Here is a 15,253-nt window from a genome sequence, read left to right on the forward strand (position 1 = left end):
GCAAACTCCACACAGAAAGACCCCGGCCTGATGTTGGAATTGAACTCAGGACCTTCTTGCTGTGCGGCAACAGTGATAACCACCGTGCCACCGTGCTGCCCAAGAAAAAAAAAATCTTAGAATTTCTTAAACATTTCTTGCATTTTTCAACTGTCTTTTTTTCATCAACAACATGAAGTGCAGGTCTTCAGGGCCAGCTTATGTGATAGGAATTCCATGGAAAGTGCAGGGTATCAAGCAAGTCCAGGGGATCAATCACTGCTCAATCTCATCATAACAACTTTATTCTCTTAAACATTAGATCTTTAAACCATAGTCTAAGTGGATATATCACCTGAAACTTAGATTTGCTCTAAATCTGACCAGGCCTGCTTCAATTCACAACTGAAAAGTGTCTGTAGTATATTTTTGCCTGTACAGTATAGTTATTTATTTATTATTTTATTTTGTAACAATGGAAAAAAGTATTTACTCCTTTTCTGTTAGCTGACACCCATCCTAGAGTAAATAAGTGCAACAGACAGAAGTGGTACCAGCAAGTACAGACAGATTTACACTTTAAAAGATTGAGAGAAACTGTATTGTGATCTAAGGAGCTTGGAAGGAAAAGCATCTGGACTTCTTTAACCTCCTAGAACCTGGCGTCCACATATGTGAACGTCACATTTTGGGTTGCCTAGACTAAAATATGTAAATCATGTAAATTGACAGAGTGAGTGCACAGAGGGCACCAAATTTTTGCAGAGTTGCCACAGACCTCCAAACTTCATGCGGTCTGCAGATCATGTGGATTTAGGCTACGTTCACACTGCAGGCGAAAGCGCATCAAATCCGATTTTTTTGACCCTATGCGACCCATATCCGATCATGCTATGACAGTGTGAACGGCGCAAATCCGATATTTTCAAATCCGATCTGGGTCACTTTCGTATGTGGTACTGAATCCGATACATATCCGATGTTTTAGAAAGCGACTGCTGTTTGAACGGTCAAGTCGCATTAAATCCGCCTTTTACGTCACCGACACAAGACTGAAGCCAATTATCAGCGCCCGAGAAGACATCGCGAACGCTTCCTAGCCATCCAGTGTAGATGTCAGTGAAACTGTTGGGAAGACAACGTAAACATTTTATTTGTACTGTATAATCTGCAGATTCTGACAGAAATCTGCAGCTATCCTTTGAAGCACCGCTCCTCTCTTAAACAGCAATAAGGATCATTATTAGGTTATTTACATTATTATGTAAATAACAAAATAACTTAAAGCAAAAATTGGGAAACGTAAAGTCCGAAGTCTTTATATTAACGGCCATCAGTCAAACAATACTGTTTGTTCTTGGTCTAAACAGAGCGCGTTGTGTGTGACATCTTCTTTTGCGCATGCGGGCCGCTTTGAGCGTTCACACTAGAGCGCGTTTGCTGTCGCATTTTATTTGTAGTGTGAACGAGGAGACAAAAAAATCGGATTTGATCAAAAAATCGGAATTGAGCATTAAGACCTGCAGTGTGAACGTAGCCTTAGTCGTGAACCGTTTACCAAGCAGCGCGACCTGATTTCTGCTTGTCTAGTCTGCCATCTGGTGGAAAAAGGCGGTAAGTGCACGTATGACCGCCTGGGTCCACTTTTTTTCTTCTTTGTTTCTGTCTCAAATAAGCAGCTGCTACAAAGAAACCCCCGAACTGCCTCGCTTCTGTGTTTTATCCATGCCGGCTCACTTACAGTCCGCCGGGCTTTGAGAAACACGCGCTTTAGGTACGTCCGTTACTTGGCTAGCCGAAGCTGTTAGCTTCCTCAGCAGCTACAACAGACTGCGACGTTTACGGTAGAGGGTGTTTGTACTAGCAACCTCGGACGCTGACTTCAGCATTTAGATAAAAAAAAAAGAAGACGATGACGAAGCGGCGACCGCGTTAAACAGCTAACTAGCTTGAGCCCGCTGGTGAAGTGCGGTTATAAAACAAAGGGATTAGCAATGCTGGCCTCGGAGCTGTAGCAACACCTAATAACGGTCGCAGCTAACAGTTTTTACAGTAAACAAATGCTATGACGAAAAGCATTGCATAGAAGTACTAGTATTGTGTTAATCACAGGATAAGTCGCTCTACTTTCCCCTCTGCTGATGTGAGCGTTGGTGGTATAGTGGTTAGCATAGCTGCCTTCCAAGCAATTGAGCCGGGTTCAATTCCCGGCCAACGCAAAGTCATTTCTTCACTAAAGTGGCAACTTTAGATTCTACTGTTAACAATTGCATATTTAAAAACGTGCTCACCCCAACGGTTTTCATTTGGTGTCTGAAAACTAGCGTCTGAAAGCTTTTTGTGGTATGAAAACTAAAGTCATTTAAACACACTGTTAGAATTTAAAGCTACCCGGATTTTCAGGCACTAATGCAGGCACAATCAGCTGTCTATGTCCTGTTAATGGGGACTTTGGCACGACTGTCCTATCCTCTCTTGCTTGCCGTGATCAAATTCAGTGAGTGTTCATACCAACGGGACAGGAATTTTATTCTACAAACTTAAACATGAAGAGGAACTCATGACACTAAATACAAAATATATTTAAAAAATATATAACTTGTCTCTTATGTTGTTCCTGCAGCTGCTGAATGAGCTCTGTTAGTACATGCCGACATGGGGAGGTATTTCCACAGCGAGGTGGACATTAAGAGCCCGTGGCATCAGGTGCTGGCTGCCTTCTGGCAGCGCTACCCAAACCCATACAGGTAATTAATCAGAATCAGAATCAGAAAGGGTTTTATTGCCAAATGTTGAGCAGGTTTACAACATTAGGAAATTGCTGCGGTGCTTCAGTGCAAACATACTGTCATAAATTGCGCTTAAATAGACATGAAAAAGTAAAAGTAAGAATAAGAATTAAAAGTGCTACGTAGAAAGATATATGCATGAGATATACATGAGCTATATACATGAGAATAAGAATTAAAAGTGCTACGTAGAAAGAGTGCAGGTGGTGATCAGTGCCAAACATGGAATGATGCAGTGAACACAGCGTAGGGTCATGTGTTAGTGGTGGGAACAGTCGTACGTTTATTGTTCATGTGTCCAACAGCAGAGGGGAAGAAACTGTTCTTATGGCGAGAGGTTCTGGTGCGAATGGACCGGAGCCTCCTGCCTGAGGGGAGCAGGTCAAACAGACTGTGTCCAGGGTGAGAAGGGTCAGCTGAGATCCGAGCTGCACGCCGCAGTGTCCTGGAGGTGTACAGGTCCTGCAAAGATGGGAGTCTGCAGCCAATCACCTTCTCAGCAGAGCGCACAACACGCTGCAGTCTCTGTTTGTCCCTGATAGTGGCTCCAGTGTACCACACGGTGATGGAGGAGGTGAGGATGGACTCGATGATTGCGGTGTAGAATTGCATCATCGTCCGTGTTGGCAGGTTGAATTTCTTCAGCTGCCTCAGGAAGTACATCCTCTGCTGGGCTTTCTTGATGACGGAGGTGATGGTGGGCTCCCACTTCAGGTCCTGGGTAATGGTGGTACCCAGGAAGCAGAATGAGTCCATGAATGATTGTTTCAGTGAATATGCAAAGTCATTTCTCATCAACGAATCTGATATTTTTCCCTTATAAAACAGTGAAAAATGTCACCTTATTATCTAGTACAATAAAAGAAAAAAAAAAACACATTAGTCCATTTTCTCCAGACAATGGACAAAGTGGACCAAACTGTCGTGCTTTTATCTTGACTGCATCAACCCTGGGTGTTGTTTGGAGAACTTCAGTTTTTTAAACAATAAAAGACATTTTAAAAAAACAGAATGTGTGAGTGTTCTCAAAAAAATAGATCTGTTTTGGTGTACCAGCACCCATGTACTCACGGAAGATGTCCTATACCGCGAGGTCACCTCCAGCAACCACCTGCTGTCCAGGCGACTGCTGACGAAGACCAACCGCCTGCCGGGCTGGGCGGAGCGGGTCTTCCCCATGCACATGGCTCGGGCGGTCTACGTCCTGGAAGATTCTATCGTGGACCCTCAGGCCCACACGCTCATCACCAAGACCTGGAACCTGAACCACAACACGCTGATGGTGAGATGCGCTCTGATTAGATCACTGTGGTTAATTAACCCCCCCACCCCCACCCCATGACAGATAGGATAGAGTTCAGATTGATGGTCTTATTGTCATCAAGCGATTTCTCCCACTTTGAATGGGGCAGTTTGCAGTTTGAGATAACCAATCAGAAAATGGCCACGAGCTGTGAATAGCATGAAAGCATGAGATCATGGTCATAGATGTAATAGAGCAGACCTTCCCAAAGTGTGGAGCCATTGCAGGGGGGGCGCGGTATGAAAAGGGAGGGAGAGAGAAAACAAAACTCTTGGACACTGCTAGCACAGGGCGCCCACAGAAATGCAAAGCAGGAGATGAAGCATCGCTGAATATGTTTCCAAACCAACTTCATTCTAAGCCAAAGACTAGAAAATCTGGCGAAGCATATCTGCCCTTTGGTTTCACCTGCACAAGTGCCAAGTGCACAAGTCTCCCCTGCAGGATTGGTTTTCCCTGCGTTGGGAGCAGCACTGTGCTCTCCCTATCACGGACAAACAGTATCCCACAGTTGTTTATGTTTTTAAACCCATTTTGCACAGAGAGGCATTTTTTGAAAAATGCATTGATAGCAATGTTGAATATTATTACACATACAGTAAAATAATCACACCGTGACGCCTCTGCCTTTCTAAATGGAGGGACAGTAACTGCGTTTGTATATGTTAGTGTGTAAAACCTGTAGACAGTAAGATTAACAGTATTTTGTCTCTATCTGCCATTCTGCAATTCATCTCATGTAAACAATAACGTGCGCACAGCGTGACGTGAAAAAAGGCACATACCTTTGACGTTGCGTGACGAACTCTGTATTCCTCGTCCACACGTAAACGGAAAAAAATGAGTTTTTAAAAAAATCTCCGTTTTCGGTGATTCGAAATGCTGTTTATGTGTCAACGAAACAGCTGCGTTTTCAAAAATACCCGTGTAGGTGTGGACGTAGTGTAATAGTTTACTTTCTTACTGCCTGTAATTTATTGCAAGTTACTTGTATTTGCTTAACCCTCCTGCCATCCTTTAAAAAACTCACACCCATCACCCTAGGGACCATTCTCAGCCACGCCATAAAAAGACCATATATCCATATTTTATTCCACTTTAAATTAGCCAACCTTGTAAAACTACTTCTCCCTGAAATATTCATGTAAAGTTTTAATTATATTTTCGTTGTTTTAACCCTTCAAATCCCAGTGTTATTACATGAGCGCCCTGTGTTATAAGCCCCAAAAACCAAAAAACGAAACTAAATATTTCCACAAAAAACCAGTTGAAGTAATATGTGATTGTCATTATAAGTAGGCCTTTAGATGGACCAAAGATTGGCACCAACATACATTTTGACCTGCCATTATTTTTTTTGCATTTTTTTTGCAATTTAAAAATTAAAACTTCAAGGCCCTGAGTCTTCATTGACATCCAAGAAAAGAAGAAAAAATAAAATCATATGATGATAATTTGGGGTTGAAAAATAGCGTTTATAATGGAAGTCAATGGGCAGAAAATGGTCCCCAGGGTGATGGGTGTGGGGATTTCTGCTGCTCAGCCATTTTAGGCTGATTTAAGGAATTCACACTGGAATATTAACATTGACAGGTAAAAACTATCCTGTGGCAAGTTTGGTTATATTCCACTGAACACAGTGGAAATGGCAGCCATTTAACACATAGCAGTGGCACAAAAAGGTCCCAAGAAGGCAGGAAGGTTAATTGTTTACTAAATGTTTGAGGTGTGAAAGAAACCACAATGGAGCAAAATATGGGCGTATGTGGTTGGAGGATGTGTTTGTGCGTGTGTGTGCGTGTTGTAAAACAAAGGCAGCAAAAAAAGTTTGGGAACCACTGTAATAGAGGAACCAGCTGACATGGTTTGAGCACCTGAATAGGAGATCTCCTGCACATCTAGACTTTGATGGACTAGGTCAGGGGTTTTGGGCATGTCCAGCTGTGAGGAGACCTGTGACAGAAACAGGACTGGACTGGGAATGCCTTGCTGGAAAGGCTGGAGATAGTTGCCTAAATGAGGCCATTCTCTCCACTTTTGCTCATCTCAGAAAGGACAAGAAAATGGATGAATTTGCGGATTTAAAGAACTGCACTGGACACAGGTATAAATGCTTTTTGACTGGAAAACTACAAGGCCTCTTACAGTCTGGTTGGTTTTAACATTTTCAGTATTTAACTAAGTTCAAATCAAATCACTTTTATTGTCACATCACATGTGCAGGTACATTGGTACAGCACATGTGAGTGAAATTCTTGTGTGCGAGCTTCATAAGCAACAGAGTTGTGCAAAATACAATAATGTAAACAGGCAAAATACAAGAATGGCTGATCTGAAACTAATAAATATATGTACAATATATAATAGTATATGCATTTCTGGATGTGTATACTAAATATTTTTCTACGTGTGTGTGTGTGTACACATATTTTACAAATTAAATAGAGTAAACAATAAATAAAATATATAAAAATATACAGAGTTGAGACATGTGCAAAACAGTGGCATTGCTGTACAGTATGTAGTGCATAATGTTGAAGTTCCAGTAGTGGAGGTGAGGTGTCTATGAAGTGTTCAGCAGTCTGATGGCCTGATGGAAGAAGCTGTCTCTCAGTCTGCTGGTACGGGACCGGATGCTGCAGAACCTCCTTCCTGATGGAAGTAGTCTGAACAGTTTATGGCTGGGGTGACTGGAGTCCTTGATGATCCTCCCCGCTTTCCTCAGGCAGCGCTTCCTGTAGATGTCTTGGAGGGAGGGAAGCTCACCTCCAATTATCCGTTCAGAGCACCGCACTACTCGCTGGAGAGCTTTGCAGTTGTAGGCGGTGCTGTTGCCATACCAGGTGGTGATGCATCCAGTGAGGATGCTCTCAATGGCACAGTGATAGAAGGTCCTGAGGATGCGGGGGCTCATGCCGAATCTTTTCAGTCTCCTGAGAAAGAAGAGGCGCTGCTGCGCCTTCTTCACTGTTTTGTTTGTGTGTACTGACCACGTAAGATCCTCAGCCAGATGTACACCAAGGAACCGGAAGCTGCTCACTCTCTCCACAGCAGCGCCGTTGATGGTGATGGGGGTGTGTACTTCTCTGCACCTCCGGAAGTCCACTATCAACTCCTTTGTCTTTGCGACGTTGAGGGTGAGATGGTTGTCTTGACACCAGTGGTCAGGGCGCTGACCTCCTCCCTGTAAGCCGTCTCATCACCATTGGTGATAAGAACCACCACTGTAGTGTCGTCCGCAAACTTCACAATGATGTTGGAGTTGTTAGTGGCTGTGCAGTCGTAGGTGTAGAGTGAGTACAGGAGAGGGCTCAGTACACACCCCTGTGGAGCACCAGTGTTCAGTGTGATGGGGGATGAGGTGATGCTGCCCAGTCTGACCACTTGGCGTCTGTCAGACAGGAAGCTAAGGATCCAGCTGCAGAGGGAGCTGCTCAGTCCTAGATCCTGCAGTTTCCTGTCCAGCTTCGAGGGAACGATGGTATTGAATGCTGAGCTGTAATCTACAAACAGCATTCTCACATACGTGTCTCTCTTCTCCAGGTGTGACAGGGCAGTATGTAGTGTCAGGGCTATGGCATCATCAGTGGACCTGTTGTGGCAGTATGCGAACTGTAGAGGGTCCAGTGAGTCGGGTAGTGCAGAGCAGATGAAGTCCCTGACCAGCTTCTCGAAGCATTTGCTTACGATGGGGGTCAGGGCTACAGGTCGCCAGTCGTTCAATGAGGAGATGGTGGAGGATTTGGGTACAGGGACGATGGTGGCCATTTTGAAGCAGGCTGGGACTACAGACAGAGAGAGGGAAAGGTTGAAGATGTGCGTGAACACTCCAGCCAGCTGAGCCGCGCATGACTTGAGGACGCGGCCGGGAATCTCGTCCGGACCTGTAGCTTTGCGTGCGTTCACCTTCCTGAAGCACTTCCGCACATCCTCCTCAGACACAGTGTGCGCACTGACGTCATCCGCGGTGCGCACCCTGTCCGGTCTCATGGTGTTCGCTGTGTCGAATCTAGCGTAGAATACGTTTAGATCCTCACACAGAGAGGCCGTGGTCTGCGGTGTGCTGGGTTTCCCTCTAAAGTCTGCGATCGTGTTTAGTCCCTGCCACATACTCCGAGGGTTGTCAAACTGTTGCTCCACCCTGTCCCTGTACTCACGTTTGGCTGCTTTGATCGTCTTCCGGAGTTGGTAATGTGCGTGTTTGTAGTCCGATGTGTTCGCGGAGGCAAAGGCGGTGCTCCGTGCCGCCAGTGCCGCGCGAACATCTCCGTTAATCCAGGGTTTTTGATTTGGGATGGATTTAACTGTTCTGGATGGGACGACATCTTCCACGCATTTCCTGATAAATCCACAGACTGAGTCTGTGTACTCATCAATGTCCCTAGCAGCCACGTGAAACATTTCCCAGTCCGCGTGATCAAAACAGTCCCGCAGCGTAGACTCCGATTGGTCCGTCCAACAGTGCACCGCCCTCCGGGTTGAATATAATACTTTTTCCTGTGCTTGAACAGTTTGTGTTTGGAGTAAAAACGGGCTTTTTTGTACATTTTCTACCGTCTCTGCCTCTAAGACTGTTGTGGAGTGGTGTCTGTTTGAAGAGAACCATGGTCAGCCATCTTGGACCAAATTGAGGAGGGAGGCCTGGATCTCCACAGCTGTATATGGACTGGGTCGACCCATACAGGTATACACAAACATACAAATGTTTCAGTCCTAGGGAAAATTGGCCACCAAAACCCAAACTCAACCTACTATCACTTAAAGTATAAAGAACACACCAGCTTCTCTTAGTGTATTTCTGATAGAGATTGACAGACCACGTGACCTTCGTGCATTGCTTTGTGGGTACCCGTGGCAACAAAATCAAAACACTGCATCAAGCGCTAGTATTTCCAGCACCGGTAATCATTAATTCTGTGGTTTTAATCCCTAATTGCATTTTATTTACCCCAAAAACAGTTATGTACAAAACGACGGACAACACGGCAGGTCCGTACAAAGACAGACTTGACGAAAAGGCAAAAAAAAAGGACAAGGAAAAAATCAAAGGATTGAAAGGGTCAGACCCATACGAGCATACAGAGTGGAGTAAGGACGTTAGCGTGCTGCCCAACTTTCATCACGGACATATTTATTATTGTATGGTCCTAAGTGTGAGTGTATGCACTTCACGTTTATTAACTTCAGATCCCTGCAACAAGCCCAGGTCCAGTTTACTTTTGGTGATTTGGACTATTCCATTTCACAGCTGTTGTTACATTTTTTTCCCCTTTTTCTTCTGTACAGGCCAACGAAATCTGTTTGTAGTTTCAGGTTGTAGTATTACACAACATTTTCAGATCTAATAGAAAAAAAATAAGTGTTTCATAATTCATTCAATTTATTGTCTTTCTTTATAACTGGCATTATTGTTTCATTCTATTATAGAATCTTACAAGAAAGAGGCAAAATTGTATTCCATTATGCTTTATTAGCTGCTTCAATAAAAAACAAATCAACAATGCAAAAAACAACAACAAAAAAACAACAACAACAACATTGGAAACCAGCATAGTAGAAAACAGTTATTCATCACTTGATTGCTTGAAAACAACACTTGGGCACATATATGCGGGATTTTCGTGGCTGTTTTGATCTCGCTCTCTCTTAACCGATCAAATCTGGCTGTGGTAGCAGCTTTAAACTCAGTATGATCCAGGTTGATAGAGGGTGCTCAGTCTGGATCACATTCCAGCATTTTGCATTGGTTTTCCTACAAAACATAACAAACATTAGCCCGCAAAGCCACAGTGAACAAAGCAGCATAGCGCAATGAATTCTATTCAAATCAATATAAGACTTACTTGTAACCTACATCACCAATTATGTTATGATAAATTACGTAATAACTACAACAGAAGACTTACTGTTGTGGAAATGCTTGGAGCAGACTAACATGTGAGCTGGAGTGTTCTGAAACGTTATATTTGGTCTTCAAATTGCTCCAATCCAGGCCATACGTCAGCTCTTGTTACTTCGGAAACATGGCTTGAACAATTTCTCTTCCATGACGTAATCCCATAAACAATCTCTTTACCCGTCGGCTTCCCGTGGCTGTCATGCGACCAGCTATTGCAGTTAATAATACAACAGCTTCTCGCCATTTTTTGTGTTTCTTTTTATCCCTGTGTGACTGTTTTCATGTGAAAGCATGCGTGCGCTAGTACCTCTTGCCACGAATTCCCAGAATCCTTTGTGGTTTTACCCCAGAATGACATCACATTTTCAATCTCTATAAAAGATCCCCAGTAATGGCTGGAGGTGTGGTCAACACGAACTTGATAACGGCTGCTTAGTTTGCCTTAATGTTCTGCATGTTTGCGATTATAATTTTATTCCATTATTTTTGCAGTTGGGTTGTTATGCTTGTTACATAGCTTCATGTTGGCTTAGCTAATATCTCGGTTACTCCTTGGCAATGCAGGTCATAAATAAAACCCCTGACTAGTTAGCGAGTTGTTGCTGGGGAAATTCGTTGCAAAGAGGGTGCTGCACCAAAATTCTGTCTGCGATTGGTTTGGTCTCTTATCAGATTGTCCATTGTCGCCCATAGTTTGCATGGAAGATGCTGACTTGTCTGCAAACACTCAGAACATTGTGAAGTAATACCTCCTGGCTCTCAAGCCAAGCCAAGATACCAATACCAACTATGTGACACTTCGTCAGTATCTATATACAGCTAACGTATGGTGCGGGTATTTATCTTTGACTAATTCTTTGTCTTTCTCCGCCAGGAATTCGGTCTCGCCAGGTTTAAAAGTAACCAAGCTAAAGCCATGAGAGGGCTGGAGTACTCTCTCTCCAAGCTACAGAGTAAGTCACAAATACATGCACACACAAATCTGTATTTCACCTCTGAGGGCTTCACCAAAACCTGAAGCTTAATTACCACAAGCTATGTGTTTTTGTACAAAAGTCCTGAAACTGTAAAAAGAAATCCAGTTAAAACCAAGAAAACAAACGTCAGCCTATCACAAAACCGCTGTTTTTTTCTTTCTTAAAAAGGGAAATCATCATTTAAAAACTATGGTTTTTATTTTCTCTGATCATCTTTGTCTAATTTAACTTTTAGAGCATTTCATTAAACGTTGGTCTCAATCTAGTATCAGATTGAGACCAACATTTACTGTATTGCACACCTTTGGTGGTGGCTTAGAGTGATGTCAAATTTTTCATTGATTTTTAGATTTGGTCACAGGATTCACATTTTTTTTTATTTATTAAAATATGAATAACAAATGTCATATGAGTCTTCTCTTTTGACTTTTTTATGTAGATGTAGTTTAGATCAGCCTGATTTTCGGTCATTAGAACTTAAACCTTAGATTGCATATAAAAGACGACGGTACACTCCGGGTATGAGAACTGTGCATTTTCTTTTCTTGTTTTAAACCTTAAACCTATTTTCAGCTCCATTATGCTCATATTCAGTTTATTTTTCACTTCAGGGCTCAGATCAGTGTGACAGTTCCTCATTTTCTACTTTTATTTATCCACAGCTAGTGACCAGGGAGAGTCATCAGAGAAGCAAAAGCCCCTCCCACCACAAGCCACGCCGACCCCCAACCAGAAACCCAAACAGTTTGTCTGAACCTCAGTAGGAACAACAAGCCCACAATAGAGATTGACAGACCACGTGACTTTTGCGCATTGCATGCCGGGAACTCGTGGCAAAACAATCCAAGTACCGCATCAAATGCAAGTATTTGCAGCACTGCAAAACGTTCATTCTCCGGTTCCAATACCTTCTTGCTTTTTCTTTGCCCCCCAAAAAAGGTATGTACAAAACGAAGGATAACAATGCTGGTCTGTACAAAGACAGACTCGACGAAAAGGCAAAGAAAAGATACGTGGAAAAAAATCAAAGGAGTGAAAGGGTTAGACCCTTACGAGCACACAGAGTGGACAAAAGACGTTAGCGTGCTGCCCAACTTTCACCACCACCAGTGCATACATTCATGAAGTTTAGTAACTTCAGGTCACTGCAACAAGCCCAGGTACAGTTTACCGACGGATGGGTACAGGACCTTGAAATGCACCGTGTAGAACGAAAGACCATCGTACAAACAAAGGTAAGTTTACCAGTCTCACAAATTGTCTTCATAAATACACATTCGTTAACCGTTTATTAATAGGACCTTTAAGCTCAATGGTAATTAATTAGTAGTGGAAATAATTTCTGGTACGGATTACAGAAATGTAGCAGTGACAATAATATTGTATGCTGTAATCGTACTGGGCAATTAGTGATACAAAAAACCAAAAAACCTGTTTTATCTGCTTTACCCGTCGGCTTCCCGTGGCTGTCATGTGACCGGCTATTGCAGTTAATAATACAACAGCTTCTTTCCATTTTTTGTGTTTCTTTTTATCGCTGTGTAACTGATTTCAATTGAAAGCCTGCGTGCGCTAGTACCTCTTGCCACGAATTCCCAGAATCCTTTGCGGTTTTACCCTTAAATGACGTCACATTTTCAATCTCTATGGCTCGTTTGAAGAGCAGCACTAAAACGGTGGGGCATCCACTCATCCTCAGTTCTGATTGGTGACACATTAGCTGATACTGATTACTTTTCAAAGTCACCAATCAGAGCAATGAACTACAATAATTCCCAGGATTCCTTGGGACTGATTTAATCATCTTATTAAAGTTTTAGTAATTTTTTTTTTAAGTTTGCAGTTTGTAATTTGTCAGTTATGTAATGTAAACATGATATTAAGTTAATAATTTAAGTTTACGTTGACTTTTCTTATCTTTGTTTTTATATTTTTATATGGAAATAGTGTTTTGTCTTATTTTGTAGAATTCTCTGAATGATTATTGTCATCTTGGATTTCTTTGGGACCTCCCACAGTAAATGTCTTAAGAGATTTTCTATCAATAGGAACGGGTTTACATCAGATTCAGGTAGTTTAGAATCAGACTGTTGTAGAAATGCATGTTTCATAGTATCCATATGCCAGTTTGAGTAGATGTTTGTTTTCTGGTGGTATGGCTCTGATCTTAAAATTCCAATAGATTTATGTTCTGGATAATTGGCCAACCCATTGAGACCAAGGGGAAGGTCAGAGTTGAGTTTTGTTTTGTCTCATGCTAAAGAGGATATTGTGTTTTAGATGTAGTCTTATCTGTTTTGGCTTGAAAAAGGGTTGTCAGTAACCTGGTGTATGTTAATATTGCAGCATGCCAAGCTGCATTATGCAAAATCAACCTCTGGGGCTAACAAATAAAGCTAATGTTAAAGCACTGAACACTGCAGTTTCTCTAATATCCACTTCAGACTGGTTCTAAAAGTGACCAAAAGTGAGTCAGTTCCCACAGACGCAAAATGTCAAACTTTACAACAGAAATAAAGATATTTACAGCCTGCTACAAAAAGATATTTTGGCCATATAAACTGTCCTGCATGTTGGCTAGAAGAGGGACATCAGTGTTAAAACTTCTGCCCACTCCCTGTGTGTTCTATATAATATCTATTCACACATCTTGACGCTGAAGGTTCTACATGGTTCTTACATGGTAAAGTAAGCACCTGAAAATAAAAGAGAAAAAACTTGTGGGTTTCTCTTTGCCCGGATAAAAAGAATTTGTTAAACAGCCCTTACTGGATTGACCAATGCTTGTAATGGGAAAGCCTGAGTGAAGATATAAGAAGGAGAACTGTAGATTAACATGAGTTGGGAAGGTCTGTTGGAGCCATTTCTAAGCAACTGCAGATTCCAAGATTATCAGTTCAAGCAGTTTCATCTAAGTACAAGTTATTTGGATGTCTCATTGCTAAGGACTGAAAGAAGAGCCAAACTGTCACTATCAGATGAGAGGAAATTGGTCAGGATGCTCAGGGATCCCCCAGGCTCAAGCCTGCCATGAACAGGAAACTTCTGGAACACCAGCATCAACGTCGATAGCAACGTCAGTTTTAAATTGCCACGGAATGAGAGGGTGCTGACCAAGAAACAAACTCCTACTCCAAAAATAACACCTTCAAACTCCACTGAAATTTGTAGCTGCCCATATGGACAAGCCAAATGCATTCTGCAGAACATCTTTATGATGAGACTAGACGACCGGGGCGGCGGGTTGGGAAGCTCATCTATGTAACCGGAAGGTTGCCGGTTCGATGGACAAGACACTTTACCTACTGCCTACTGGTGTTGGCCAGAGGGGCTGATGGCGTGATATGGCAGTCTCACTTCTGTCAGTCTGCCCCAGGGCAGCTGTGGCTACAACTGTAGCTTGCCTCCACCAGTGTGTGAGTGAATGAATAGTGGAATTGTAAAGCGCTATGAGGGTGTCGAAAAGCGCTATATAAATACAATCCATTATTATTATTATTAGACAAAGGTTGAACTATTTGGCCAAAATGACAGGTGGTGTGTTTGGAGGAGTAGCACTGCAGCGGCCGTCAAGCATGGTGGTAGCGTCATGCTCTGGGGCTGTTTTTACACTATTGCTACTGGTACATTACACAATGTGGATGCAATAATACAGGACTCCTTTTTTTTTTTTACTTGACAACGATCCCAAACACAAACGAAAACTCGATTCAAATGGAAGCACATTCAAAGCACATTAGCTCACATTAGCTAAGCCAGGTCTTTGCGAGGAAACTAACCAATTGAAATAAACTCTACCAATTCTGCCATGATGAATGGTCAATTATCCAGCCTGAATTATGCCAGAAGCTTGTTGATGGATACCAAAAGTGTTTGGTTGAGGTCAAACCTTCTGAGACATTTAACCAAATACTAGTGAGGATGTAAGTATATATTTAAGTCTTTATGCATAGTTTTCGACCCTGTGTGAATTAGAGAAAATTCCAAATAAATTCAAACTTGAGCACCCAGCTCTTATTTTTTAAAGTAATTAAAGATGTATGCTATACCATCATTCCACCATCGAAAAAGGCCAGTTCCAATAACTTATTTAAAAAAACCAAATTACCATGACATTCATGATGAGTGTGTATAAACATCTGACCACAACTGTATGTTTAAATGTGGAATGAATGGGTGGTGTCTGTAACACTAATATTAGTGCACATCTTTTCATTTTTCTAAGCCCGTCAGCTTTTCAAAGCCTCTGAATGTATTGCAGGAAATATTCATTAAAGCTGAAAAGACTGGAGTTCAAGCTGAACAG

At 42.3% G+C, this 15,253-nt stretch overlaps 1 protein-coding gene and 1 non-coding gene across 3 annotated transcripts; both read left to right on the forward strand.

Annotated features, from left to right (window-relative positions):
• The first annotated feature begins 1,730 nt into the window (after positions 1 to 1,730).
• Positions 1,731 to 11,701, forward strand: LOC146635364 (PRELI domain-containing protein 1, mitochondrial-like). Of its 2 annotated transcripts, XM_085350532.1 has the most exons (6): positions 1,731 to 1,753; positions 2,603 to 2,726; positions 3,825 to 4,050; positions 8,642 to 8,755; positions 10,845 to 10,923; positions 11,610 to 11,701. In XM_085350532.1, exons 2-6 carry the CDS (start codon positions 2,635 to 2,637, stop codon positions 11,699 to 11,701), a joined length of 603 nt encoding a protein of 200 aa, XP_085206658.1. In that variant the 5' UTR covers positions 1,731 to 1,753; positions 2,603 to 2,634. The 2 variants fall into 2 exon arrangements, with proteins under 2 accessions (XP_085206658.1, XP_085206660.1); XM_085350534.1 differs by lacking the exon at positions 1,731 to 1,753 and having other exon boundaries at positions 2,635 to 2,726; positions 10,845 to 10,954; positions 11,614 to 11,701.
• On the forward strand, positions 2,127 to 2,198 carry trnag-ucc (transfer RNA glycine (anticodon UCC)). Its single transcript has one exon. It is a non-coding gene; the product is annotated as a tRNA-Gly (tRNA).
• Positions 11,702 to 15,253: the final 3,552 nt, after the last annotated feature.

Source organism: Diplotaxodon limnothrissa, linkage group LG3, assembly GCF_057381915.1.
Source record: "Diplotaxodon limnothrissa isolate DT_005_m linkage group LG3, D_limnothrissa_male_GT1.1, whole genome shotgun sequence".
Lineage (NCBI taxonomy): Eukaryota > Metazoa > Chordata > Actinopteri > Cichliformes > Cichlidae > Diplotaxodon > Diplotaxodon limnothrissa.

Coding starts and splice junctions, on each gene's coding strand:
- LOC146635364 (XM_085350534.1), top strand. CDS start 2,635: ATGGGGAGGTATTTCCACAGCGAGGTGGACATTAAGAGCCCGTGGCAT. Junction 2,727..3,824: donor CGCTACCCAAACCCATACAG/GTAATTAATCAG, acceptor TTGGTGTACCAG/CACCCATGTACTCACGGAAG. Junction 10,955..11,613: donor ATACATGCACACACAAATCT/GTATTTCACCTC, acceptor ATCCACAGCTAG/TGACCAGGGAGAGTCATCAG.